Source organism: Falco naumanni, chromosome 1 (genome assembly GCF_017639655.2).
Source record: "Falco naumanni isolate bFalNau1 chromosome 1, bFalNau1.pat, whole genome shotgun sequence".
Classification (NCBI taxonomy): Eukaryota; Metazoa; Chordata; class Aves; order Falconiformes; family Falconidae; genus Falco; species Falco naumanni.
In genome coordinates, this window is record NC_054054.1 from 38,553,781 (window position 1) to 38,580,515 (window position 26,735).

Below are 26,735 nucleotides of genomic sequence, written 5' to 3' on the forward strand. Positions count from 1 at the left end.
TCATCTGGATGGCTAACAACCCTTCTGCAGTGCAGGACCCAGCCAGTATATGGGAAGGGGAAGAATCACCATAAGCTCTTTCCCTTTTTAGCAGTTTTAATTTAAAATGACTTATTAGCTGGGAAAACATCCCCGCCACCGCCGTCTTGGATAAACATACATTTTAATACATTGCAATGAGCCGAGGGGGGGAGATGGAAGTTTCCGTTGACTTTATTTTATTTTTCTAGATTATAAAATATTTAAAATGCATAAATAAAATGCTCCATTGCAAGAATGCTGGCGTGTTTTTCCAAAGCAAGGCGAGGAATGGAGCTAAATTGAAATATAACCGTCCAGGGTGATCTCTTAAAGTGAAACCAGTTTCAATGGGATTTAAGTGCCCACAGTCTCCCTGCTTGAATATTTATGTTCTTATGGAGTGTGACACATTCTTCCCCCCCCCCCCCTTTTTTTTTTAATATTGCACGATATAATGAATCAGGTCTTGTAGCCACCGCAGTGAATTTATGGTGCTACGTATGTGTCATGAATAATGCTGAAGTTTCCTGGTTTTAATTAAATCTGTTCCGTTTATGATACTGCCATGTTGCAAGAGTGCGGCGGGAGGCATTGCCCACAGGACACACCTCTGAGCCTCTGTCAGTAGACACCGATCGTGACTCTGCCTCCTCTTTGCAAGTGTTGGCTGGAGCCAGAAATAACAAGAGCTCAGCTTTGTGTGCGTCTCTGTCTCTCTCCCTCTGTCCTAACACTTCTTAGTCCTAACTCCCAGGCATCTTGTGGCATCCCAAAAGTGGTTTTAGATCCCTGTTGGGAAATATTACTGGTTGCAACCACATAAATAGCACATTTTGTGGCATAGGTGCATATCCACTGTATATTATAATGATGCAACCGCAAGCTCATTGTCACAGTAATGGGATTCAGACCCTCCTTGTTAGAGAAGTCTACTTTGCAAGTTCCCCCTGACTGGCTTTTTGGGGAGCGTTGGTGTGACTTACCCAGAAGGCAGCCCATCTGCCTTGCTGCTGGCCTACCCACTATAGTAACCGGGCCACTGCAGCTGCAAACTTCTCATGGGTGAGTGTTTTATAAATCATCTCCTCTCCAGAAAGCAGGAATTGCTGCCTCATCCTGTTGCTGAGCTCCCCCGTGGATGCTGTCTCCCAGGCAGTGGCTATTCCTTATTATTGCCGCTGGGTTGCAGAACTGATGGATGATAGCTCCTGCACTGCACAAGAGCTTGGTAAACGATGGTAATTAGAGGGGATGTTCACATTGTAATTTTCATTCCAGATGTGATGCAAATAACCTTCTGGGACTGCTGCAAAGCCTTTCCACAGGTTGTCACAGCAGCTCCGGTGGCAAGGAATAGATAAAACCATTGCCCATCTAATAGAAATGAGAAAGGCATAGAGATGGTGCCAGATCTCACATTATAAGGGCTGAAATCAGGTGTCATAGTTTCCCTGCATGACTGGTTGTAGAGGCAGCCAGGCTGTGGTCGTCATGACTTGCTGGTGCTCTGGAGCTCTCCTTTCTTGAACTTAGAGGTAGTAATAAACATGGCAAGCATGTATGCAGCTTGGCAGCAGCCCAGTGTAATACTGGCAGCAGATTTACTGGGATACTATGTCCAACTCTAGCATTTACCCATACGGAGAGTGAAAACCTGGGAGATGTGCAGAGAAGGTAAACAAAGTCAACTGAGAATGGAGGAACCCACTGTGCAGTAGGCTGGTATGAAAGCACCAGTCCCTTTCTGTACATATTCATGTTTAGTAGGTAAACTTGGGAGCCAGCGGTTACCTGCAGGTGATGGAGGTGTTTGCTGGTCTCCTCTTGACCACTGCACACCCGAACTGCTTTCCAAAGACCTGGCAGCAGATCAGAGCAGTGGTGGACTCAGACTTGTGCAGGGCTCTGGCTGCTGGCAGAGCTGGGGTGAGAGATGGGCAGAAGGGGAAGGGATGTATTTGAATCCGCCTACCATAAGTGCTAATTTAAGTGTTGTTCCTATATTTTTCCATTAGTTAAGAGGAAGGTGAAGTTTGGCAGCACTGGCACTCAACACTCGCTGCTCTCTTCAACTTGGAGAGTCAGCCTCATCTAAATTATGTGAACGTGATGCTGTCACTCCAAAAGATCCTATCTGCAAGCTCAAGATGCCTGTTTGTTAAAATATTGTCACTAAATTCAGGTACAAATTGATACCAACCAGCCTTCTTAGGTTTTCCATTGAGCATCCTTGCCCAAGAAGTGGCCAGAGCCAGCGCTGTCCTCTGGCCCTGCAGACCTGGAGCAGGACACACACTATGTTACAGGACTTCCAGTGCTGTGAGGTGAGAGTAGCCAGGCTCTGCCCACTTCTGCTAACGAGCCTCTTATTTTTCCCTGGTTGCTTCTCTGGTGTGATTTCAGGAGCACTTCTGGAGCTTGGACAAGACAGAAAACAAGATTCCACCACAGCTTATCTTCCAGATCTGGGACAATGACAAGTTCTCTTTTGATGACTATTTGGGTAAGTAAGTCAGGAGAGGTTTTTGCCTCCATCTCTGCTGATGCAAACAGGAAGGAAAAAATTCTTGAATCCTTCCAGGATATGAAGAAAGCACAACAAGACCAGTTTAAGTCACTGAACAGGCTTCGATGTCAGCATAAGTTCAGGGCTGATGATAAGTTGTTTGTATTAGGCAGATTTCCAGTCTGAGCCTGCAGCGGCCTGTTCCTGGGCTGTCATGATGTTGAGAGCATCATCAAATCCAGCAGAGCCATCACCTTCCAGGAAGTCCCCAGTTCTCCGTGACTCATCTGAGTCTGTGCTGAGATGTGCTCACTGGGGCTAATGGTGTATTGGAGCTGAGATGACCAGGAGGATCACTGACCTGCCTTGCCTTATCTGGGCTGTTTAGACAGTTTTCAGTGCTAGCTTCATTAATCATCCTCAGAAATCTAGGTTTAGCTCAAGAAAAAATTAAAACAAACCCCTGTAATAGGGAGGATAGCAGAGCCATGCAGCAGATTAGCTGTGCAGAAGCTGGAGGCTCCAGCATTATGAGTTTCTTGGTCAGATCTTGTTCTACCTTTCTTCTTGCCATTCAAAAAAAAAAATATTCAAACATCAAAAGCTTCTCTGAGGAAGTATGTGATCAAGATCCTTTTAAATCCTGTCTTTGATTAATTACGCAGGCTGAGTGCTGAAATAACCTCGCCAAGGTGTGTTTTCCATTTCTGGCTCTGCACGTCAGGAGCTCTTGACTGCCAACATGAATTCTTTGCAAATTCTAGCAAATAAAAGTGGTCTGCAGCTTTTGTAAAGCACTTTTCATCCATGGGCTTCAAAAGTGTTTCACAACAAACCTGCTCTGTGCTGCTGTTGTTGCTGGTGGCAAGAGCCTGTGGCACAGAAAGGCTGCAAGTGCAAACACGGTATTAAACGTGAGTCGTCCACAGAATGTGGAAAGCTCCTGTCCCTCAGCTGAGCCATGGGTCCAGACCCTGTGTGCATTCTGGGACGTTCCCAGCTGTCAGGTAGTTTGGTGTAGCAATATAAATTAAATGCAGGCACTTTCAGCTGACACTTGGAGAATTGATCTCAGGTTTCCTAGGTAAATGTACTAATTACTGGATCACTCTGGCTGAGAAGGAAGCTTTCAAATTGGGGGGAGACCCTTCATATTTAGTCTGCTGCAGTTACTGGGTGGGGCAATAAAATAGCCTATTTGGAGATCTGCAAGCCTCCTGCCTGATGCTGTTCTACTGACTGCTCTGGGTATGTACAATTTGAGCTTCACCTCAATCCCTTATTCTTCATTAAAAATCTCAGCCTGCCTGGCTGACCTCAGTGCAAATCATCCAACATTAGAGCTGCGTAAGTCAGTAGGTATTTTGCAGCATCTTCTAGAAGGACTTCATGGCTCAGGCCTTCCTAAGCACAATGGTGATGGCAAGCCCTCCATTCCTAGGAAGAGCTGCTGGCTAAAACAAGCGTTATGCCTGGAAATGGGCTGCATTTGAGCCTGCTCTCCCCCTTGCTAGGTGGGTGTCTGCCCAAGCTCTTTGAGGTCAGGAGGGTGCCACAGTGAGTATTTCGTCAGGGAAAGAGTCCACGTTTTAAAGGACCTGTTATACCGAGGTGTCTTCCCAGTAACATTCCTCCTTGCAGGCTCCATTCAGATGGATCTTAACAGGATGCCCAAACCTGCCAAGACTGCTGAGAAGTGCTCCTTAGAGCTAGTAGATGAGACCTTGTCTTCAAGTCGCTTTGTGTCACTCTTTGAGCAGAAAACTGTCAAGGGATGGTGGCCCTGTGTTACTGAGGAGGATCAGAAGAAGATCCTGGCGGTAAGGTGGCTTCTTCAGGTGTTCTTTTGGGGACTTTCTCATTGGGGAGGGATGTGGCTGGGCCAAGGATGTGCAGGATGCTGTGGCCAGGGCAGAGAATGCAGTCTTGGGCTGCAAATTTTACAAACTGGACCAGCTTTTGTCAGCTGGCCATTCTCCAGGATTTGTCCAGCACCATACAAATGCCTCAGAAGAAGTTATTTGTTCTGTGGGATTTTTGCTGTGGCTTTTGAAACATGCCACCTAATTTGACTCTGTATCACATCTATTCTTAATGATATTGTGTTGTGACAAGTACCAGGGAAAGGTTCCAGCTGTCAGACTGATATATGTAAATGCAAGTGTCTGGGCTCCTGTTCAAGTCTTTGGCGACTGTTCAGTACAGGTGAGGGGGTCCAGGCAGTGAATGAAGTCATTCAGCAAAAGACCCCTGAGCTGGTTGCCTAAACCTGGGTGTCACTGACATTTGAAATGTCCTGGAGTATCTGCTGAGAACACTGTAGTGGGCAGGTGAGGGACCTGTATGAAAGCCACTGTTGCTGGGTTCTTTGTGGTCCTTGTTGGTAGTGGTTGGGTTATACTCAAAGAGGTTTTTCTTTCTCTAATCAGTATTTTGCATCATACATTCATTTCTGACATCTCCCTTTTTTGTTCTGTTTTGTTTATAAGTTTGTTTTTGTTTAACCCACACAGGGCAAATTGGAAATGACTTTGGAAATCGTGGCAGAACAAGAGCATGAAGAGCGGCCAGCTGGCATGGGTCGGGATGAGCCAAATATGAACCCCAAGCTGGAGGACCCCAAGTAAGAGCATCTTGAATGGAAAAGTAACCACCGGGGCACAGATCTCCAGGAACAAATTGAAAACCAGTGTTCCCAGTGTGAAGTCTGCTGTCTGCAAAGGGCTTGCTCCCTTGTAGGCTCCGTTTTGAACTGCTGATGCTCAGTGTATGAGCTGAGGGAATCTGGGGTGGCTGGGAGGCTGGTCTGGACTACCAAGGAGGGCATTTGCCATAGCTTACCCACCCAGAGCAATGCGGGGTTACAGGGTGAACAGCCAGTTTGTTACAGCAGGGCACACTCATGGGGTTTGGGGATCCAGGAGGGTGAAACTACTGTGGAACTCAGAAGTGACCTCAACTTTGTTTGGCTTCAGGCGCCCAGAAACCTCCTTCCTATGGTTCACCTCCCCGTACAAGACCCTGAAGTACATCCTGTGGCGGCGATACAAATGGGTGGTGATCCTGGCCATCATCCTCTTTGTTTTGCTGCTCTTCCTGGGGATCTTCATCTACGCCTTCCCGGTACGATGGGTGTGGGAGAGGAGGGGGGGCCTGACTAAGGTCTTAGGTGTTCCCTCAGGTCTCTGTGGCTGACCTGCCTCTGTGGTCACAGAGATGGTCCCCATGCACGTGGCTGCAAAGTTCCGTGCTGATCCCTGAGGAACAGCCTGGTAGATCATGATGGGTCAAAAAGAGTCTGTGTTTCTGGGCTCTGCTGCAGACCCACTGCAAGGTGCCCACCTCTTTGCGACCAAGTTTCAGTTTGTGTCTAATGATGCTGAGGTTAATTGATTGCTTTCAAAGAGGTTTGAGCAGCTGATGTTGGAGATGCTGGAGGGTCGGTGGGAAACAATGCAGACTAATTAGAAATGCAGCCATTTCCCAGGGCTGAGCAGCAGCAAAACCCACATCGCTCTGTAATTGTTTAAAGATGCAGGGAGCTCGAAGGCATTCAGGCAGCCCCATCTCTTGTTATCGAGGCTTGGAGCATGTTACACCAATGTAATGTCTGAAATGAGGTGGGGGGGGTTCACCTCGTTCATCAACAAAGTGGCTTTTTCTTGCCTTACTGTCAGTTCCACTGGCAAAATAAAATAAATAAATAATGGAGCCTTGGCCTTCCAGTTTGGCTTAGGATGGGTTTTAGTATCCTCCTCTGTTCCTACAGCACTGGAATAATTCATGCTGGCTCTTGGATGCCATTTCCCCTCCTCTCAGACTGATAAGAAAAATGACCCGCCTCTCTCTCTCTAGCACTTAACAAATTCTGCTCCTTGTATATATGTGTGTTGGTTTTTTTTTTTTTTTTAATAAAAGAACTCATTGGAGTAATTTATAACTTCATGCGGGAGAATGTGGCTGCCTTTTGCAGATGGCTTTGTGTGCTTGCAATGTGCAACCGAAAAGCAAGGTGTGGAATTTCTCCTTGCCATCGTAATCACTTTCAGATGATTTGAAGTCATGCATGCTCGGTTATTCCTGTCGAGAAAAAAAGAGGATGGGATTAGGTCATGGCTCACTGCGTCCCTCCATCCTCATACCCATGGGAAGGGCTGGGATACTTCTCCTGCTGGAATAACAATTCCAGAGGTGCTAAGTAGTATGAAGGAGGAAATAATTGTGCAAGTGAAGATTTGTGCTGCATTGCCTCCTCCCTGCCCTGTTGCCGGAGCCATTCCTGGAGACTCCTTTTTATGTCAAGCAGCAGAAATTAAGCCTTTTCAACTGGGAAGAACTCAGTGTTTCCCTGAAGATGCAAGTGGCTTTGCATTCGTTCCAGTGGTATCATATAAAAACAATGCTGAGATAAGAAAAAAATTGCAAACTATAAATATTGATTTACACTCATTATTACTTGGGATTTTTCCCTGTTTCCTAGCTACATGTCGTTGTATTTAACCTCATTTTGGTTGAATCAATTTTTAGTCATATTTTGAAAAAGTAAGGCCATGTTTCATGGAATTTTTCTGTTTTTATGCATTTGGCCAGCTTCCCCTAGATTTTTGAGGTCACTGGTTCTGTATCTTGTTGGAGATCTAGTTCCTTTCCTGTTTCATCAGACACTAAATTTGGCAATTGCCCTGGTGCTGGTTTGCTATGAAGAATGCCCCTGGCGTCTTGACCTTTGGCAGGGCTCACCATTACATCCCTGATTAAATGCATGGAAAAACAATTCTTCCTCACTTCTGTTCTGACTTGTGTGCCAGGAGCACCATCAGGTCCCATTTAAAGTAAGGACCTTACACAGTGTGAAACACAGAATGTAATCTTGCCACTGTGCATGCAGTTTCGAGGTCCTATGCTGCAGGCAGAAGGTTTTGCGTGTCCTGGGCAAAGGGGTGAGTGATGGGAGGAAAACCTAAAGGGAATCCTGTTAGGGCATGTGAACCATCAGTCTGAGCAGGCAGAGGGTAAGGAACAGGGATGCTGTATGCGAAGGGGTGCACACAGAGGTGAAGTTACTGTTTTCCTGCTTCTCTTGCCGTTTTTGCTTTGGCCTTGCATGCAGAGCTCTTCCAGAGCCTTCTGCTCCTTGACACCTCCACAGGGACCTTCAGGGTCCTTCCAGTCATTGCTTTTCAGCAGCTGGTCCGTGGCTCAGCAGGAGCCTTGGGTGCCCCTGCCTGCATCCAGCCTTTCCACCTGGGAGCATTGGGTACTGTGCACCAGATGCTGCCAGAGAAGTCTGAGCCCTGGCCCCAAATTTTGTCCTGTTTGGACTCAGCCTGAAGACACTGAAGGGAGATAGCTTTTACCTGAGAAATATCAGTCCACAGCGTGCCCTGGGAAACTTAACGGTCCCCTGAGCTAAGCTAACCCTGGGATGGAGGGTGACCTGAGCAGGGAGAGGAGTCTCCCCTGAAAACGAACCCAAGGCATTTCATTGGCTCTTGATATAAAAATAAGTGGGATTTTTTTATTTACTCCTATTCCCCATACAGTGCTGAAAGGTTCCAACCACAGTCTCAGCTTTGCCGTCAGAGTAGCTGGAGAGTAAGAGCAAATTGAAAAGCTGTCTGCGTCCACCTGACACTGCAAAGGGCTGTCTGGGCTTCCCAACAGTAGTGCCCAAAAACGTTGGTTCCCAAAAGCTCAGGCTTTTCAGTGAATGAAGAAGCTGATGTATTGGTCTTGCTTAGAATATCCATCAAGAGATGCTTTACACCCTAGGGAACGGCTATATAGCTATATATAGGAAATATATATATATATATAAAAAAATAACATATATATCTATAACTGAAAGGCTATATTGCAGAATTTTCTGCAAAATACCTTTTAGGACTACTTCACGGATCAGAAACCTTGGATGATGTGGTGCCTTTGTACTTCCACTGTCCTCTGTCCTCAGGGCACACAGTACATGTGATGGATCATGGGCTGGAATAAAGAACTTCCCATTCTTCCCCTTGGGTCCTCTTCAATGGCTTTTTCCAAGGAGAGCTTTGGGCAACCAGCAGTTGTTTTCCAACCAGGGAACTTGCCATGCTGCCCCAGTGGGAGCTGGGGTCCCTGGAAGGAGCAGGGGGAGACCTGCAGAAGTGGGGAAGATTCTGGAAGTGCTTTGGAATGAAGAGAAGGTCCCTCAGGATCTGTGAGGAGTTGGGAGTGTGGCAGTATGGGAAATTTAGGCACAAGTCCATAAGAAATCTGTCATCATTAGCACAACTGTTTACAGAGCAACTTGTTTTAGTCGGTGAGAGGCCATTTCCAACTGGAAGGCCTTTTGGTTTTGGGTGGAAAACTGCATGGCATTGCAAATTTTCATATAAAAAAAAAAGTTGTCTAGTTTTATAAAAATGGAAAAAAATGTTTAAAATCTGATATGCTGAGGTTCTTCATTTTTTTACTTGGGCTCTTCCACCCAGTCTTAGTGTCAAGTTACTTGCTGGTTTGCCTTAGCTTTCTTTGCAGAGTGGTTGTCATTATGGTCTATACAAGCTAGGACTCTGGGAACAGCATTCCCTGGATATTTCCTATGTGATTTCCTTAGACGGTCCTTAGATTTAACTTGACATCAGAAGACTCTTTAAGCAACAGACATAAGTATAATGAGCTCCAGTAGCTGGATGTTACGTTAGAGGAACCATTCCAGTGGAAATAGGATGCTAATTTTTGAGACGAAGGGTAATTAACTGTTGCAACAATTTGCCAAAGGTTGTGGTAAGTTCTTTGTTGCTTGAGGCGTCCACGTATCGAGATTGAATGCTACAAGATACGCTCTTGTTCCACCCTGCGCTCCTGTCCAGCAGTGCTCATTTATGGTAGGCTGTGGGGCTTTTTGGAAAGGTCCAGTGACTTTGAGGGACTTTTCATCCAATACTGCCATAGCCAAGAAGAGCTCTGCCTTCTGCTATGGGAACAGTTGGGTGAGAGTTGTGGGCTGGACACAAAGTCAGAAGAAAAGGTTACAAAAGTCCAGCCTGGGCTTTTGCATCTGTAACATGTAGGGAATACAGCGGTGAAGTTATCTCCCTGAAGCAGTGATTATTGTAAAGGTTTTAGTGGCTACCGCCATAGAAAAGTGTAACGCTCCTTCCAGCTGGAGTCAGCTCTGCTTTGCAGCACCATGAAAATGTTTACTACCTTTTAAAGCTCTGTTTGTGTTCTGCAAGCCCAACGTTGCTTCCATTGCCATTAATTCTAATTACAGCTCGCTTTCGACACTGATTGATAATCCTGCTTGGCTTTCAACACTTTGTTAATACAAATTCATAGCTGGACAGAAAACTTGCTACCCTCCAGTATGCAACCAGTCAAATCATAAAAAATAGGAGTATTTTGAAGGATAGACTCCAAAAGACAAATGGATGGATAATTAATTCGAAGGTTATATGTCACTGGAGGCTTTTCTAATGACTTCTGGTAAACTGCCCTAACTTTGCTTGCTTGATTTATGGCATTATTAGAAATCCTCAGTTGGCAAACTGCCTTATATTTTGCTACACATTGTAATTTATCAAGATGCCTTTGGTCAGACTTTTGTTGTGTGCTTTCTGCCCCCCATTCCTCCAAAGACCTTGCTGGTAACCAGCACTATACTTTGTTTCCAGTTGCGTTTTTAAAGTGACAGAGTGATAGAACATCCTGTACCTATTAAATTCAATATGCTTGGGAGGGACTTCCAGACTGGCTAGTATGTGGTTACGGGGGTTTGAATCAAAGCTACTTTAAAAATAGCTCATTCCAAACGACCTAAGCATGCATCTTCGCCTGTATTTTCTTTGTGGTCTTGATAAGCAGCATTTACTCAGCTCATTCTTTTTCACAGTGCTGTCACCTTCTTTCAAGGAAGCAATTGCACGTATAATAGGCTAAAATAAGGTGACACCTCATTTTTCGTGGCAGCCCTGCACTTCACCGTGCAATAGCAGGGACAGTCGAGATCCCAGAAAACAGGCACAGGACGGTCTTGCCTGGGATGTCCGCTCTTAGGAGCGAAAACCACACCAAATGCTGATGCTGAAACAGATGGCTGAGGCATTAAGGGATGCAGACAAGGCAGAAGAAGACAAATCAGCAATAGGTTTGCTTTTCTTGATTGCCTTTGGCAGATTCTTTGGAGATAGTCCATGGGCCTGCAGGCTAGGTTTGTACTAACGGACTGCATCAGGATGGGGCAAGGCTCGAGAGCCGTCCTCTTGCTGTTCAGGCCAGCTGATTGATGGTGTGATCCTGGGTGCAGGTGTTGGCCTGTGGAAAGCAGGACACTGCAGAAGACATCATGGCATGGCTTGGTGGATGCTCAGGGACCGGGGCCAGGGTCTGTTTCCAAAGGGCCTAACCCAACAGGCAGAGTGGGTGAGGTCACCAGTTTTGGGGGGGCTGTGGGGAGAAGGAGCGGTAAGGATGCCAGGTCAGGGCTTGGGTAGTGTCTACAGCCTCAGGGGCTGTAGGGGAGCAGCACAAAGAGAGGGCAGGGGTGAAGGGGCACCGGGAGCCAGGGGACAGGGGGAGGCTGCAGCGACTCAGCAAAAGAGCTGGATGTGCAAGAGCAAGAAGCAAGAAAAGCAGGTGGGCAGTGGGATAGCGCTGGTGGGGAGGTGCCGAATTTCTTACAAGGGTACAAAGAGGTGGAAATCTATCTTACAAATGCGTGGAAGGAGCAATCAAAGTCCAGGAGTGACTGTTGGTGCTTGTGACCAGTAGCCTCTACTAGAAGAAGGCAAGACCTGTTTTCTTATGCATCTGGGTTTTTCTACCATCCTTGCTAGTGGGAATGTGCTTTTTGTTTGGATGTCTCTGTGGGCTGGGAGCTTGGCCATCATGCCTGCCCTGAGCGAAGCTCCATCTGCAGTTCTCTGACGTACCCAAGAAACTGCTTTAACTTCCACACGCTGCCGTGCTGTACCTGCTTCAAATCAGCTTTTCTTTCCCTTGTTTTTCCATCCCTCTAGAACTATGCTGCTATGAAACTGGTGAAACCTTTCCACTGAAGCTGTGCTGGAAAACTCCTGAAAGGTCCAGAGATCTTGCAAAGAAGCTGCAGCTCTGCAGTGGATCACATCAGCAGGTGGAGATGGGGAAGGAACAGCCTCGCTCAGGCCCTAGGCTGCTGCCAAAATGAAGATACAGCTTACCCTGATGCAGTATGCAAATCCCACCTACAGCACTTCACCTCGGAAGCAGCACATAAACAATACCCACTCTGAAGTACTCTGAAGTATTTCTTATTTTACTTCCTTGTCTGTCCTCTTTATTTTTAAACTTTTTTTAAGCTGCTCTGATTGTAAAGCTTAAATACCAGTGCAAAACTGCAGGGGGTGGAGGAGAAAAGGACCTTTTCACATGTAGTCTGTGAGCATTCAGGCATGTGGCAGACCTTAGGGGAGGAGTGGGAGGAGTTGCAGGCTGCTGGCGTAAGCAGCAAAGTGCCAGCCAAAATCTGATTCTGAGCACACTTTTCTTTGCACTCCGAACAAGCCTCCGTTTTCCTTTGCTGTGCAATGTGTCTGATCTGGTTTATACACATATAAAGTTTACCAAAGATGAAATGTGCTGCACGGCCTGAAGCCCTATGCTGGTAAGTTGCCTTTCCAGAAAAAACGCAAGCTACAGGACGCAGGGAAAAGGCTGAGACACAAAACCTGGGCAGGAGTTGGTGGCAATTGCTTAAATCAAAACACCCATTGAATTTTGTGCTCATGAAGGACCGCATGGTCTGGCTCATGTGCTTTGGAGCTTGTTTTCCCTCTGAGCTGCTCTTTCACCTCTACAGTCCCACATGCCTTCCTTCAAAACCAGTGCAGAAAGCAGAGTCGGGCTGAGCCCTACTCTGAACAATCCCAGGAGCAAAGCAGCACGTGTGGACTTTGCTTTTCTCCTCTCCTGCTCTATGCAACCCCTGCAGCTGCAGTTCAGTAAATGTATTAGTCTTTTTTGTTTCTTCTTTTTTTTTTTTTTTCCTTTTTTTACCTCCAAACATGCTTAAGCAAAAACAAGTACAAACCAGAACGTGATGTGAGCCATGAAGCTTGCTGCTGCTGGGTGCCAGCAAGGCAGATAACCTGCACCTTTGGAAGCAGGCTGGTTTGCTTTCTGCTTTGCAAACCAATTATGATGAGACGATTCCTGCAGGTCTTGCTCAGCCTCCCGCAGAGCAAATGGCAGCTGTGACAGACTGGGATGGCACTTTTGGGACATTTCTGCTGGTTTCTATTCCCTCCTCCTGTCTGTCTGTTGCTGCTGCTGCTGCAATCAGATGGAGCGATATGGTCTAAGGGGATTTCTAGTGCTTTGTAGTTCTGGCTCATGTCATGAGAGGATGCTAATCAAAACAGCATTAGCTTCGAATTTTCATCCTGCATCTACTCATCCTGCAAGGAACCATCTCCCAGAACAGGGGCATCAACCATGAAAGCAAATGTCCCTTTGAGAGAGGCAGTGGTCCTGCTGCTCCGGCACCCCGTGGCTTTTGTTACAGTCCCTTTGACGATAAACTGATCTTTCCCCACTGCCCTTCAGCAGGATGAGAGATGTCTTCCTTGGTTTCATTTGTCCCCTGGAGCTGTTGCTACTCAGCATGACATGTGAGAGCAAGTAGCAGTGAAAAGCGATCCTGGGGGATCAGAGTTCCTCAGGACAAACTGTGCTAATGTAAGCTCCTGGCCTGCTCCAGCAAGGCACTTAAGCCTGCACTTAGCAGAAGGCATGGAAAAAAAGCACACGCCTAGTTGCTTTGCTGGATTGGGATGTAATGTGTCGAGCATGAAATCCCTTATTGTTCAGTACTGTAGCAGCACCCAGATTGCACAGGGCAGCTCGCTGCTGCGTATGAAGACAGTGTGTTTGACATGGAGAACATGCAGCTATAAAAACCTGTCCTTGCTGCTGAGGTCTGGCTGATCCAGCCTCCCTTTCCCAAAAGCTTGAGTGATGAAGTCTGCTTTGGGCTCGCGCACCCCAGGGTGGGTGTTTTTTTTACCAGCACAGTTAAATGCTTCATTTTTGCATTTGTTCAGTTTTTCCCTAGAAGCCTCCCAACCTTATTTGCACCCACACCCCCATTTATTTGCCACTATTAAACTACCAAGTCTTGGTCAAACTTTCCATAATGCTTTCTCCTTGGGGATCTGATGAGCGGAGGACAAAAGTTGCTTGTGTTTGCACCTTAATGAGTTTTGGGTTCTATATTTTATGAAAATATTGGTGTGGTTAGTCCTTGCACCTCTTCCATCACAATCGGGCTCCGCTGGGGGGTGTCTGGGTATCTCACTGAGTGTTGACCTGCCTTTCTCTCCTGTCCACAGCAGGAAATCAGCCCCATTACTTTACTTCCTTGCTTTGGTTTGCAGAGATTGTGGAATTTCCCATCTTGGCATTATTGCTCTATCTATTATCTATTGATCCCTATCTATTTCAGAAACAAAATCTTGGTGCCAAGGGCCCCAGAAGGGATGACTGACCTATGCTTTGGATGCAAAACACTGCTTATATCTGGGTGCTCATCACCCATCCTATCACAACAATCGGTGTTTATCCCAGCAGAGGCAAGCAACCCTACCAAAACACATTTGTGTGTTACCTCTCCAGAGCATCTCCCAGTGAGAAATCTTATTTTATTCCCCAGCTCTTCCCTGACAAACCAGGACAGGTCATTAGTGATGGCAGAGCAGGATCCAGGGCATTCAATTGCCTAGGGATAAGGAAAGGGTTACATCCCTGCATGCAATCTCCCAGTGCTCCCAGTCCAGGCTGCAGGGCCAATTTTCATGTCAGGGAGACTCCGTGGGACTGTGGTGGGTAAAAGCAGGTCTGAGTTCTGAAAACATCAACTCAATCCCATTTGCATTGCTGCCCTGTGTAGCTTGGTTGTGTCTCTCCACCAAAGCCAGCCAGGAGGTAAGACTTCTGTAAAGTATTCCCTGTGGCTCCCTGCTATTCAGGGGTTTGAAATAGCTGGAAGACATATGTATCACCTGTCTATGCCTTATATACAATAACGAAAAATGCACTGTGGTTACAAATGAAATGCTCTGAAACCTTCTTCTTCCTGGTACGTTTTATTGTGTTGATAGAATTACGGCACCTTCCCTCTTTGGTGTGGGAATGCAGAAATACAGCTGGAAGGAACAAGAACGGGGAAATGGTGATTGCTGTGCTCCTCTTTTCTCACCCCTCTGCTGTTGCAAGGGAGCAGAAAGAGGAGGAGAGAATGGAAAGCGTGGAGGAGGGAGGACAGATGTGTGACTGGGGTTGCAGTGCTTGTAGGTAATGCAGCAGCTCGTACCTCTCCCAGCTGCATTTTCCCTGGAGACTCTGCACTGCAGAATAGCGAATTGAGCCTGCTGTGGTATGTACATGTTCCTTGGTGCTCTTGCGAGTGGTCCCCTGATCCAGGACACCATGCAGGATTTATGTGGGAGTCACACACCTTGTCCCATGAGCTGGGAGACCTTGCACACTGGCTCGCAAGGCTAATCTGTCATCTGGAACATCCCATATGCCAGGAGGAGGAGGAGGAAGCACACGCATGTGAGTGGGGTGGATGAAGGAGCCGTGGGAAGCTCCTGGCTTTGGGCAGCCACCCTCCAGCATTTTCCTGGTGAGTCACTCGCAAAGAGGTTGATGCCCACTTCATTTATAAACCTGAACACCCAAGATACGCCCGTGGAAAGCCAGGAGTGGCTGGAGAGAGGTGGTTGGCTGGGGAATGGGAGGGGGCAAAAGAATCCCACAGATTTCACTCTCCTGCTGCAGCAGGGAAGGCAGAAGGAGTTCACCCCATCCGGCTGCTCCGTGCGTGTATGCACATCTCTGTGCAGATGCTCATCAGGAGGGTCTGAGCTGCTGGAATGTGAATCATAGACTTATTTAGGTTGGAAAAGACCTTTGAGATCAAGTCCAACCGTAAACGCAGCACTGCCAAGGCCGCCACTAAACCATGTCCCTTAGTGTCACAGCTACATGTCTTTTAAATAGCTCCAGGGATGGTGATTCCACCATGTCCCTGGGCAGCCTGTGCCAATGCTTGAAAGTTATCCAGATCCTTTTCAGAACTCAGTCCTGCTGGCTCTTGCCTCAATGAGGCCCCTTCACCTGCTTGTCTCTGTTCCTCTTGCATTTCATTCAAAGAGCCGCCAAGTCCCTTTGGGTCTGGGTCTCTTTCTTCCCTAGAGGGAAGGACTCATCTGGCCAACACAGCCATCATCCAGAGTGACCCGAGGATTCATTCTCTGACACCTTTTTGGAGCTGTTCAGCACCAACAGGCTGTGTCAAGGAGATGCTCCAGGTATGCAGAGAGGTTTGCTGGTGAGATTGGGGCTGTTTGAGCCTGAACCCCCAAATGAGGTTCCATTGCTCTGGCAAGGTGCAGATGGGCACTGCCTGCTTTGGCACCGGAGACCCTCTCCACTGCATCACGTTTTGGGGTGGTTCCTGGGATCTAGGATGAGAAGACCCCTATGTCCTAGGCTTAATCTGAGGAAGATGTAGGGGGCTGAGCAGGTACCCTGAGCTGGCATTGTCCAAACCCAGTTTTTCTAACCCCATCACAACCTCTCCTACCCCACACATGGGTGGGAAGCCCCAAAGGGCACCAGCCGTGCCACAATGCTGACAGCATGAGAGAGATCATCCTTGCTGAGGAGGAGTGGGCAGCAGGAGACAAGGGGACAGGTCTTGCCTGCATGCCTGCGCCTGCCCATGCATGGGTGTGTGCAAAACTTATTTGCAAAATGTTATGCTCCTTGAACACTTTCGTGATGCTTGTTTTTCTATTATTTCCTCAGCCTCCAACTTGATGTTGTGTGTAATTTAAGGCTGGAGTTATGAAGTGTGTGAGCTCCTTCGGGGACGCCCTGACAAGACCCCGTTGTGTTTCACGCTGCCTGGGCTCAGCCCCACGAGCCTGAGGGCAGCGAGACAAGGAGCTGGAAAGCTGCCACCCCACACAGGGGCTGAACTCCCTTAACCTCCAGCAGACTCACTGGTACATTCAAAAACAAAAAAAAAAAACCAACCACCCAAAAAACCTGGCAAAAGAGCTGAATGGATTTTTTTCTTCAATAATAACAATTTTGTATTCGTTGCCTGGTCTTGTTTGCTCAGAAGAGAGAGGTTTTCACCCAGAAGGGTGTCTTGCAACGAAGGGCTTTGAGGGGCGGGAGGTGGTGCAGGGCAAGGGGGATGAGGGATGGGAACCAGGTCAAGGCGCTGCCATAAATATGCTTTGCGAAGCCGCTTGCAGTTGTGTTTGTTGGTTTAACTCCTGCAGGCGGGGCTTGCGGTCAGTTTTGCTGGTTACCTGCTGACAGGATGGGAACACGCCTGGTGCACGGAGGCCAGAAGAGTTGACCTAGTGGGATGATCTGTAGAGAAGACCATTGTGGCCTCCTGGTCCCAAAGTCCATTAATTTTCAGGTAGGAAGGTGGAGATAGCCCTGGTCCTGAGTGACACAACTTATTTCAGTCTTAACTTGAAGTCTAACTCCTTAAAACACTCCCAGGCACAGAACAGTGTTTTCTGGTCCTGGAATGTCCTCCCTGCTAGAGGGAAGCATAGAGAGGGTTATGATGAGTATAAAGGCTGCTCCGTTGGCTCTGGATCTCCTGCACTGATAGCCTGAGCTTTCTATCAGCCTCCAACATGGACAGCACTGTGCCATCGCTGCTGGGAGAGCCGCCAGCCTTGTCCGTGTTGCTGCAGTCTGTCTTCATTCCAGACAAGCCAAACACCATGCGCTTGGGGGATGATTTGTGGTGATCTCTGCATCGCGCCTTCTGGGCTCTGCTCCGCACTGAGTGAGGATGGAGGCACCCAGGCAATGGGGCGTGAAACTGCTGTGCCTTTGTCTCTGCCCTGCATCAGCTTCCAGAAGGAAAATGAGCTTTTTAAATTTTTTTTTGGCCCCTTCTGCTTTTCCCATTCACATCCCAGCCTTCTCAAATAACCAATGCTTTAAACATGCTTTGCAGCAGAGCAGACTCAGTGCCACGAAGCTTTCTTTTGCCTTTGAGTGCAACTTGGTCTCTGTTTTGGCCTTTGGGCTGACTCCAAGGAGACTCCCAGGCTGCTCAGCTCCCTGGCACCTGGCTGCTATGTCCCGGCCTTGGAGCCCTGTCAGGGTTCCTCGTCCATCAGGAAGAACACCATCTAGTTGTACTGACTACCAGGTGTGTTGAACAGGGTCCCCTGGTACTGCATGGTGGATGTCCCAGCTTTTCCTCCTGCAGCTCCTGGGATGACAGCAGCCTGCTGGTCTCCCATGCTGCTGGTGAAGTCCAGGGTTTGCTCAGCGCTGCAGAGCTGTGAAACCAGCACGGGGGTGGGAGCAGGCATCTCTTACTCTGTAGATGGCTTAACTCTGCCATGGGCTAAAGTTTAAGGTGTGAGAGACTGTTTCTACTGAAGCCTTTGGGTCCTGTACAAGTCCCTGGTAGGGTGAGGAGGCAGAAGTGCACCTTAACCAGGATTTCTGATGGAAAGCTCTGGATCAGCACCACTTGAGGTGATATTATTGGGCACTTAAAATTAATTTTTACAGTTATTGATGCTGTGATAACAATGCAAACAGTAACGCTGAAGATGCTGGTGTTACCAGGGGCTCATCCAGGCACCTATGATGCTGGGAGCTGTAAACACTGCAGAAAAATGGTCACTGTCTCCATGAAATTAAAATAATCTGTTTCTCTCAGGCAACACTGTGAATGGGGATTACAGTAAGCCTGTGTCACAACCATGGCTATTTTTCTCCACAGAGGTGTAAGGTTTTATGGGTTATATATCTTCCCGCTGCTCCCAGTGGCACCTCACACAGGTACAACCGTGCTGCCAGCTCTACCTTTGCACCATCCCTGGGGGATGTCCAGCAACCAGCTGTGCCTGTGCCCTCAAGATCTTATTTCTGTTCGTCCATCCTGGCTGCAGCTACCTGCCAGGCAAAGTCAGCGTCTCACAGCTCTGATGCTGCCTGGGTTCAAAGCTTGACTGCAGAGGAACTCAAGTTGAGATGCTACAGAGAAGGCTGCAGCAGTTTTGCAATGCAGATAGAGCCAGTCGTAATCTCTTTCAATGCTGAATTACTTGCTTGAGATGAATTCAAGGTAATACTGAGGTTGGTAACTGTCACCAGCACTGAGAAAAGCCACCAAGGCTCTGTGCTCTGCCCCGTGACTGCCTCCTCGATTGCCAGGTCTGCGGGGGGCTGTTCCTATACTCTTAGCAACCAGCCTGTTGCACTGTGAGTATGCAGGCGCTGGCCCTGCTTTCCCTGAGCATCTGCTCAGTCTGTCATTGCATGCATCCATACCTGTGTGCTGGATGCCTGGCTTTAGTTTCAGGCCATATGCTCGATCATCCAGACTGTGAGGTTATAAAATAATCCCAGTAATGGGTGCCCGTGGCTGCTGCTGCTTTGCTGAGCCAGGATTGAATGACTATCACACTGCCTGAACCTTGTCTTTTGCCCAGGGCAGTGGGCACAGACAGACCGTCTTCTCTCTTGGCCTCCATGGAAGGGGGATCAGCATTGGGAGTGGGGACCATATTCCCTCCTTGCAGCATTTGCAGTGTTCAGCTGGTGCAGGATCAAGACGTCGAAGTGTCTTGTCCCGCTTCACAGTCCTGGAGGACTTATTTTGTGTTCAGTCCTTAGGAGCTGATGGGATGCAGCTGAGATGTTTATTTGTGGTCGAGTGAATCCCATCAAGTCTGGAGAACATGGACTGAAAATATCTTTTCCCCTCAGACTGTGACTCAAAGACACTATGACCGAGACACAACAAAGGAAGAAAGCAAACACGACTGCGGTCTAGGTTGGCATGCTTGCACCCTCGTGTGAACTTGTAGCCACATGACAAAGCAGAATCTTGGAACAGGACCCCAAGGGGAGCTGAGCATTTCTGTGCAGAGCAAGGACTTTCCCCATTAGGTTGATTGCAAAACATGTTATACAAGAGGATCGGTGCTGCAGGGTTTAACACGCCCTTTGTCAGTTCTCTGCCCTCCTTCTGGATCAGAGGTGGATGAGAGCAAATGGTTCCTCAGGCCTGGAGGGTGCTGCCCACATGCCATGTCACAAAAAAATTGCAAACAAGACATGGACATCAATGAGTGAAGGTCCCACACTTTGAACTGAATCAATAACACAACAAGGAGAGGTGCCTTGTGCTCTCTTTCCATCATACCCACAAGGTCTGAAGGCACAGAAAGGTCTCAGCCCCACCTGTCCCACTGTGGTGGTCACAGCGTCTCCTCCCCTTGTCTTCAGCAATGCCTGCCCACTGAGTCTCGAGAATCATGTGCTTCCTGTCCACGCTGTGGGCTACAGCTATAGTACAAAGAATCCATGGTGTTCCTGGAGTAGGATCAACCAGGCTTGTTCTCATCAAAACCACGTCCACCCAGTCCACGGGGAAGAGACTGAAGCTCTCTGTGTTTCGGCTCCCCACTGTGGAGTGCTGAGGCTTTCAGGCTCAGGCAATGTTTTAGCAATGACCTAAATGTGGTGAGTGTGGACAGAGGGCGATCCTGGTCTGAGGGATGAGCTGGGATCTGTACTAGGCTATGGCAGTAGAGACACCTTCAAATCCTGGGTCCAGGTGGTTGATGACATCGGAAGCATTCCTCTAAGCTGTGTGTGGCCAGGCTTTACCTTCCCTTTGCTTTCCCCCTCTCTTTGGTCTTTTTACCCCTCTTTCCTCCATCCTCTCCTCCTTTTTCACTTGTGGTTTGCCGTTGATTTGTGTCCAGACCTCCTCAAAGACTGCCATCCCAGGAGGAGTGGAGAATTACACCCTCACAAATTAGGAAAGCCAGCCTCTCTCTCCCTCTTCGTCCTTCTTCTCAGAACATGTGTGAAAGAAATTCACCTGTTCTACCTCCTAATGATGAGACCTTTTTGTGGTTTTCTCTGGAAACAGCATAATCCCATGTTTATGAAAAGCACAAAGCCAGGACACTTAAACTGGATTGAGTGCGTGGGGCCAGCTCGGCAGCGGGTGGAAGCGGCAGCAGCCTCTCTACCCCCTTATTTTTTCTCCTTTGGAGCAGACTCAAGCTTGTACTTCTGTCTGAAGCAAATAAAGACAAATAGGATTTGGTGTATATGGAAAAGGGGAAAAAAAAAACCTGAGCAAGCAAGAGATTTATGGTTGCTGTTTGCCAATGAAAACACAGTGGGAAGAGTCATCTGCTTGCAATGTAGATGGCTGTAGGCTGGAAAACAAAGCCTGGATTGATTGTCTTCCTCTGTAGTCAACAGAGAACAATTGGCACCTGTCGGGATGAGTCACTGCAGCTGAAGACAATGTCTCAGAGTGGTGGGCTGCATCCGTCTGGGGACTTGGAGCTGCCCAGTGACTCTAGAGGGACAGGAAGGTCATCGGTGTGGCTTCACAGTCTACCTCTTCAATGCTGGAAGTTTGTCAAGATGCCACCTAGCTCAGGTCTGGTGGAGCTCCCCTCACTGTTGCCCATCCCTTCTTTGTTACCCTAGGGACTGTGAGCAATCTGCAGTCAGGCCCCTCAAAATCATTACTTTTTTAGAAATTATGCAATCTGAAGAAAAGAAAATAGAAAGAATAACATAAAGGCTGCCTTCTCCCCCTCCTCGCCCCCCCCCCCCCCCCAGCTGTCTGAGTAATCAGGGATTTGAAATTCCAAGATTTTCTTTACAAGAAAAAAACCTAAAAATACCCCTGTTTTCATATGAGAACTGCCATTCTGACATTTCCTTCAACTCCAGCACTGTCGCTTTTAAGAAATACCAGAAAACACAAAACTTATGGGCAATGGAGACAGCTGGCATCATCTTCCTCATGGCTTGAACACAGGAAACCACACAAGTAATGTTGGAGACCTTTACTAAATCTCAAATGGTTCATAAAGAATGAATTCTTGAAAGGATAATCTCCTCCTTTCTACCTCCCCCACCCATCTCAACCGGGCAATGGGAGTAATTAGCAGAAATGGGGGGCTTGCCCCACACATAGTCCATTCTGGGCTACTTCAGCCTTCCTGCAGAACTGGAGAGGAGGAAGTTGGCCAAGGACCTGGACCAAAGGCAGGGAAGCGATATGAGGTACCTGAGAGAATGGAAACTCCTTGTAGGAAGAGATCAGAAGACAGGCTTGTTTAGCCCAGCAAGAAGCAGACTCAGAGGACTCTGTCTGACAGCCACAAGACAGACTGGTGTAAATCTCAGCCAAGCAGAGGAGCTAAAAGAAAATGTTAGCATAAGAGATAAAATAGAGAGAAAATGGCTGTGGATACATTCAGACTTTTATTGCAGTGAGAGCATCAGTTGAGGTCGTACTGGGTCTTGACCTTCCCTCAAGGTTGGACCCTCATCCATGATGCTTCATCTCCTCATGCCTCAGGCTTTCCACCACAAAGGGTTTGCTGCCTGAGGCTCAGCTGTGATCTGTAAAGCCCACAGCTCCTGCTGGGTTCACCTGGTGTAACAAGATCTGCTTTTAAGCTGCTCAACAGCTCCAGCTGTCAGTTTTCTTTTCTGTGTCCCCAGGATGCTCATTACTGTCTCCAAAGGAAAGATATTCTGCTAAACATGGACACGCTCACCATAAATCTAGTTCCAAGCATACAACAAGACTGGATAAAAGCAGTTTTAACTATGGTGCTCACCTCCTTCTAGCAAACCAGGACCTATTGGACACTTCCAGTCTGAAAACCACTACCACATAGATGGCTCAGGTGGCTGTGACTGGTGGCACTGGGACCAGCTCCACTGTCTGTGTTTCACCCAAACTGAAAGGCCATGAAGGACTGGTTGTGAAGTGTTAGCTTTATCTGTCACAAGTGAAGTTCGTGAAGAGCTAAATGTTGAATTTGGACAGTTCACAACCTCACTGGTGAGGGCAGTTGTCCATTCTATCCTTGCCTTCACCATGGCATTGGGAAGATTCCCCTTTGATGATCTCTGGGCTCTTCTGAGTCCTGCTCTGTGGACCCAAGTGAAGCCACAGGTATCACACTGGGCTGTGCAGAAATTACAAGCCCTCAGGTCCAAGTCCTTTCCAGTCTCACCCTGCCAAGGAGAAGCAGAGACTAGAGAGGGTCTGTAGAAGGAAATCCATTACTGGTATTCTGGCGGGTGTGAGACATGCCAGCTGCCTAATTCGGTGAGGTCTGCTTGCTATTAAAGTGCAGGAGATCAGCTGAAGCACTGGAGGCCATTAAGTGCTACTTTTCAGTAACAGGCTTTTGAAACTGGCTGTTTATTATGATATATGGTGAGCTGTGCAGTGAACGCTGCAGAATAAAAAAAAGAAAAAAAAAAAGCCTTCTAGTTGGTTGCAGGATGGAAAACCATCAGACTATCAAACACGTCTTCCCTTCTCCTACATCCCAGTCATGGAAAGCCCCTTAACAGATATATCAGCTTCTTCATCACCTCAACATAATGGAGTATCCAGACTCCACGGTTGAAATGTCAATAATTTGTGGAGAGTGAAATGTGTTTTTTAGCTTACCTGGAACAGATTGCCTGGAGCACGGCTGACAGTAGGCATATGAATCCATCCTGCCACCTATAAGGCTTCAAAACAGGGCTGAAAGGGATGAAACAAACCAAAACGGTTGGAAACCTTTCAGTTCCTAAAGGGGAATATTTGCTGTGGTGCCAAGGATGGGGCTGGATGCTGGGACTCTGGGTTGCAGCAGGTCCCTTTCTTCTGCTTTTCCAACACGGGCAGATGGATCATCTTTAAATCAGGCAGATTTTTTAATCCCAGAAGCCAGCTCTGCTGGAAGGAACAAGCTGTCATGAAACAAGGAGCACACTCAGGCAGACTGAGAGAGCAGAAGCAAACACGGGGACAGGTGAAAAAGCCCACGCTTTCCCTGAAAATGTGTGAAGAAAAAAACCCACCACTGAAAAATGCTCATTTCACTCAGAAGTTCTCATAGGAATTTGGGAGGCTCCTGATAGCAAAAACAAGCTGTTCTGGTTTAAAACAGAATAAGGAAAGGTCACATCTGCTGATTTTACATCACCCTTATTTTCTCTCCTTGTCTTCTGTGGTAGAAACAACAAATCTCAAAATGAAAACATGCAACCAAATAAGAACTGTCTGCAGCTATTCTTATTTTAGCCAAATCAATCATGCTATTGACTTCTTCTTCTTCTTCTTTTCTTTTTCTTTTCTTCTTTTCTTCTTCTTTCTTCTTCTTCTTCCTATTACTATTACTATTACCATTACTATTACTATTGCTATTGCTGTTACTATTACTATTACTATCGCTGCTGCAACTAATAATCTTCCTTCATGTATTTTTCCATCTGAAGAGTAAGGATAAAGCAGTTCAGACCAAATATCTATCTGGCCCAGGTAGTTGCTGCTTCTTGTATGGCACTTGTTAGGCCTTTCTAACTACAGCTGAGATTTTTGTTTTTGCTTGGTGAAACAAAGAGTATGAACTTTAAACCTCACTGCAGATTGGCCAAATTTTAAACTCAGTGTTTTTCTCAGTGAAGTGATTAAAGGAATGAAAAAAACCCCCTTGCAAATACCTCTGCCCTGCAATTCAGATTGACTGAAAAAAAATAATTAAAAAAACCCCATTTAATGAAAACATAGCTAAACTTTAAACTTGATTAAACTTAACTTATTTAAACAATTATAAACTTTAAAAGGAATAGATTCCAAATGCTGAAGTTAAAAGCAGAACTTAAAAAAACTGCTCACAGGCAAATTCTGAAACAAAAGGAAATATTTGAAGGTTTCAATTTTTGTTAAAATATTTTTACTTTCTCTGCTCCCTTCCCATTTGCCAAAGCTGTGACTGACTGCATTTTTTAGGATAACATCTGAGGGACCCAACAATGATGGAATGATGCTACAGTACTTTGGTGGCAAGAGGAAGCCTACAGAGGTAAGCTATATAGTGATTTTAACTGCGTGGATGTGTAAATGTGGAGGAAGAGCTCAGCCTCTGGATATCAGAGCCAGATGGGCCTGGGGGAAGGAGATGCCAGGAGAGGGAGAGGGGAAAATCTGGAAAGACCCTGAGGATGGGTTGTAAAGAGACAGAAAGTAGGTGGTGGCCATCTCAACACCCTGCTTCCCCAGAGAGGTTGGGCTGGAAGGAGTCCCAGATGCTGCAGTGGGAGGGTGAAATAGTCTTGAGAATTGTCCAGACCCTGCCATTGCCTGCTTTAGCCTGGGGTGAGGTTTAGTTCTGAGCCATGACAATGCTATGGCAAGGGAAAGCTGGCCTGGAAAGTGCCTTGGGTGTAAGGCAGAGGATGGTGTCAGGGCTGATGTCTGAGGAGTTCTCTCTCTGTCAAATGGTCATTAAAAGCCATCAAAAAGTCATTAAAAGAGGTTTAGATGACTTCTGAAGCTTGCCAAAATCTGGATTAATTGCATTTTTGCTGCCATTTGACCAGTTTGTGTTCCTCTGCTGGCACCCACGCTGGTTGCTTGCCCCATCCCATGCAAACACAACATGGAAAGGCTCAGCAAGATGGAAAAAAATAGATGTTGTGGCTGTAGTGCTGTGACTGCGATAAGGGATAGGTCACTGAACTGCTTGAGCGAGCAGGAAAATACCTGAAAGCCAGAGCCAGGGTAAGAAATGGCAGTGGTGGGACACAAAAGGTTGTTTCAGTGGCTGCTTTCAACCCACCATCTGCTCTTCAGCTCCAGGACAGGGTGTCCTTCTGTTCCTGTCCCATGAGTGTGGTGGAGCAGGAGGACATGGGCTCACTGTGAACTTCTTGCAAGTCTCGCTTGCTTCTTACCTTCCTACCAAAACCACCCAGTGATCTCAGTGCCAAGGGAAAAGTCAGGTCTGTGTTGGCAGCAAGAGTGAGAACAGGGTGAAGGAGGGGATGAGGATGGACAGGGAAAGGGGAGGTTTATTGCCGACAGAGTTAAACAGTTGAGACCTTTCCTCTACCTCCTTGCCAGACCATTCCAACACAGTAAATCACCCAAACCTTGATGGGAAGAGAGTTGCCAACTTGGATAAAAGACTAATTGCCGTGATAGGAGTCCAGTTGTTCCGACTGGGGATTTGGGGTAATGGAAGTCGGGTCTGGGTTTACATAAATGTTATGCCAAGTTAATGCATGAATGAAGATCTGCCTGTGTGCCTTTATGAGGTCCGTGATCCTGCTGATGGGCTGCCAACACTACCGGCGCTCGGACCTCCAAAAGGAGGGCTGGGGGGCCCCTGAACCCTGGTGTGGTTTACAGTAACAATAAAACCCCTTAATGAAGAAAAGAAAATGTATACTCATTGCTTTGATCGATGTGAAAGCCATGTACACACATCTTGATGGCTCCTAGAAGAGGACCAACAGGGAGGGAAACCACTGTGGGGCTGGCAGAGGAAAGCATTTTGTTCCTTGGTAGCAAACAGCTACTGTTAAGAGGAGCAAAATATTTGCTGGAGGAAGATAAAAAGAGGCAGATACCACCCAAGACAGACCCTGCTGTGGCAGACTGTGGCTGCAGCCCTGGCAAGACCTTGTGGTGCTTCCCACTGGGTCAAGAGGGAGTGGGAGGTGGCCCGTGCCTCTTTCGATGTCTGGACTTTGCTTGGGAGCAGGAGATGTGCCATCTGAGATGCAGAAACAACAGGAGACAGCAGAAGGAGGAGGGAGAGGAGAACCCATCTGGGATGCTCACTTGGGGCAGGAACACAGCCTGGCACAGCACTCCCATCCCCAGTCTGAAATGGTTTGAGATGTGGGACGTCTGGTTCTCATTAGCTGCTCCGTGATCTAATAAGAACAGATCTATTTCTGTGTGTTTTCATTTCCAACAAAAGTATTTTTTCTTCTTTTCTCCCTTTCCCTTTCCCTTTCCCTTCCCCTTCCCCTTCCCCTTCCCCTTCCCCTTCCCCTTCCCCTTCCCCTTCCCCTTCCCCTTTCCCCTTCCCCTTTCCCCTTCCCCTTCCCTTTCCCATTCCCTTTCCCCTTCCCTTTCCCTTTCCCTTTCCCTTTCCCTTTCCCTTTCCCTTTCCCTTCCCCTTTCCCTTTCCCTTTCCCTTCCCCTTTCCCTTTCCCTTCCCCTTCCCCTTTCCCCTTCCCCTTTTCCCTTCCCCTCTTTTTAAAGCAACTGATTTCCAGAAAAACTCTCTCACAATATCTGTAGCCCACAGAGACCGGCTCTGGGTCGGTTTGAGGGAACCAG

General features: G+C 47.4%; 1 protein-coding gene across 15 annotated transcripts in view; it reads left to right on the forward strand.

Annotated features, from left to right (window-relative positions):
• Positions 1 to 14,614, forward strand: part of DYSF (dysferlin) — a 105,306-nt gene extending 90,692 nt beyond the window's left edge. For all 15 annotated transcript variants that reach the window (XM_040590399.1, XM_040590470.1, XM_040590477.1 and 12 more), the window contains 5 exons: positions 2,425 to 2,524; positions 4,169 to 4,347; positions 5,041 to 5,150; positions 5,503 to 5,650; positions 11,527 to 14,614. In XM_040590399.1, coding sequence (XP_040446333.1) covers positions 2,425 to 2,524; positions 4,169 to 4,347; positions 5,041 to 5,150; positions 5,503 to 5,650; positions 11,527 to 11,565 — 576 coding nt within the window. In that variant the 3' untranslated portion in view covers positions 11,566 to 14,614. The remainder of the gene's footprint in view (positions 1 to 2,424; positions 2,525 to 4,168; positions 4,348 to 5,040; positions 5,151 to 5,502; positions 5,651 to 11,526) is intronic.
• Positions 14,615 to 26,735: the final 12,121 nt, after the last annotated feature.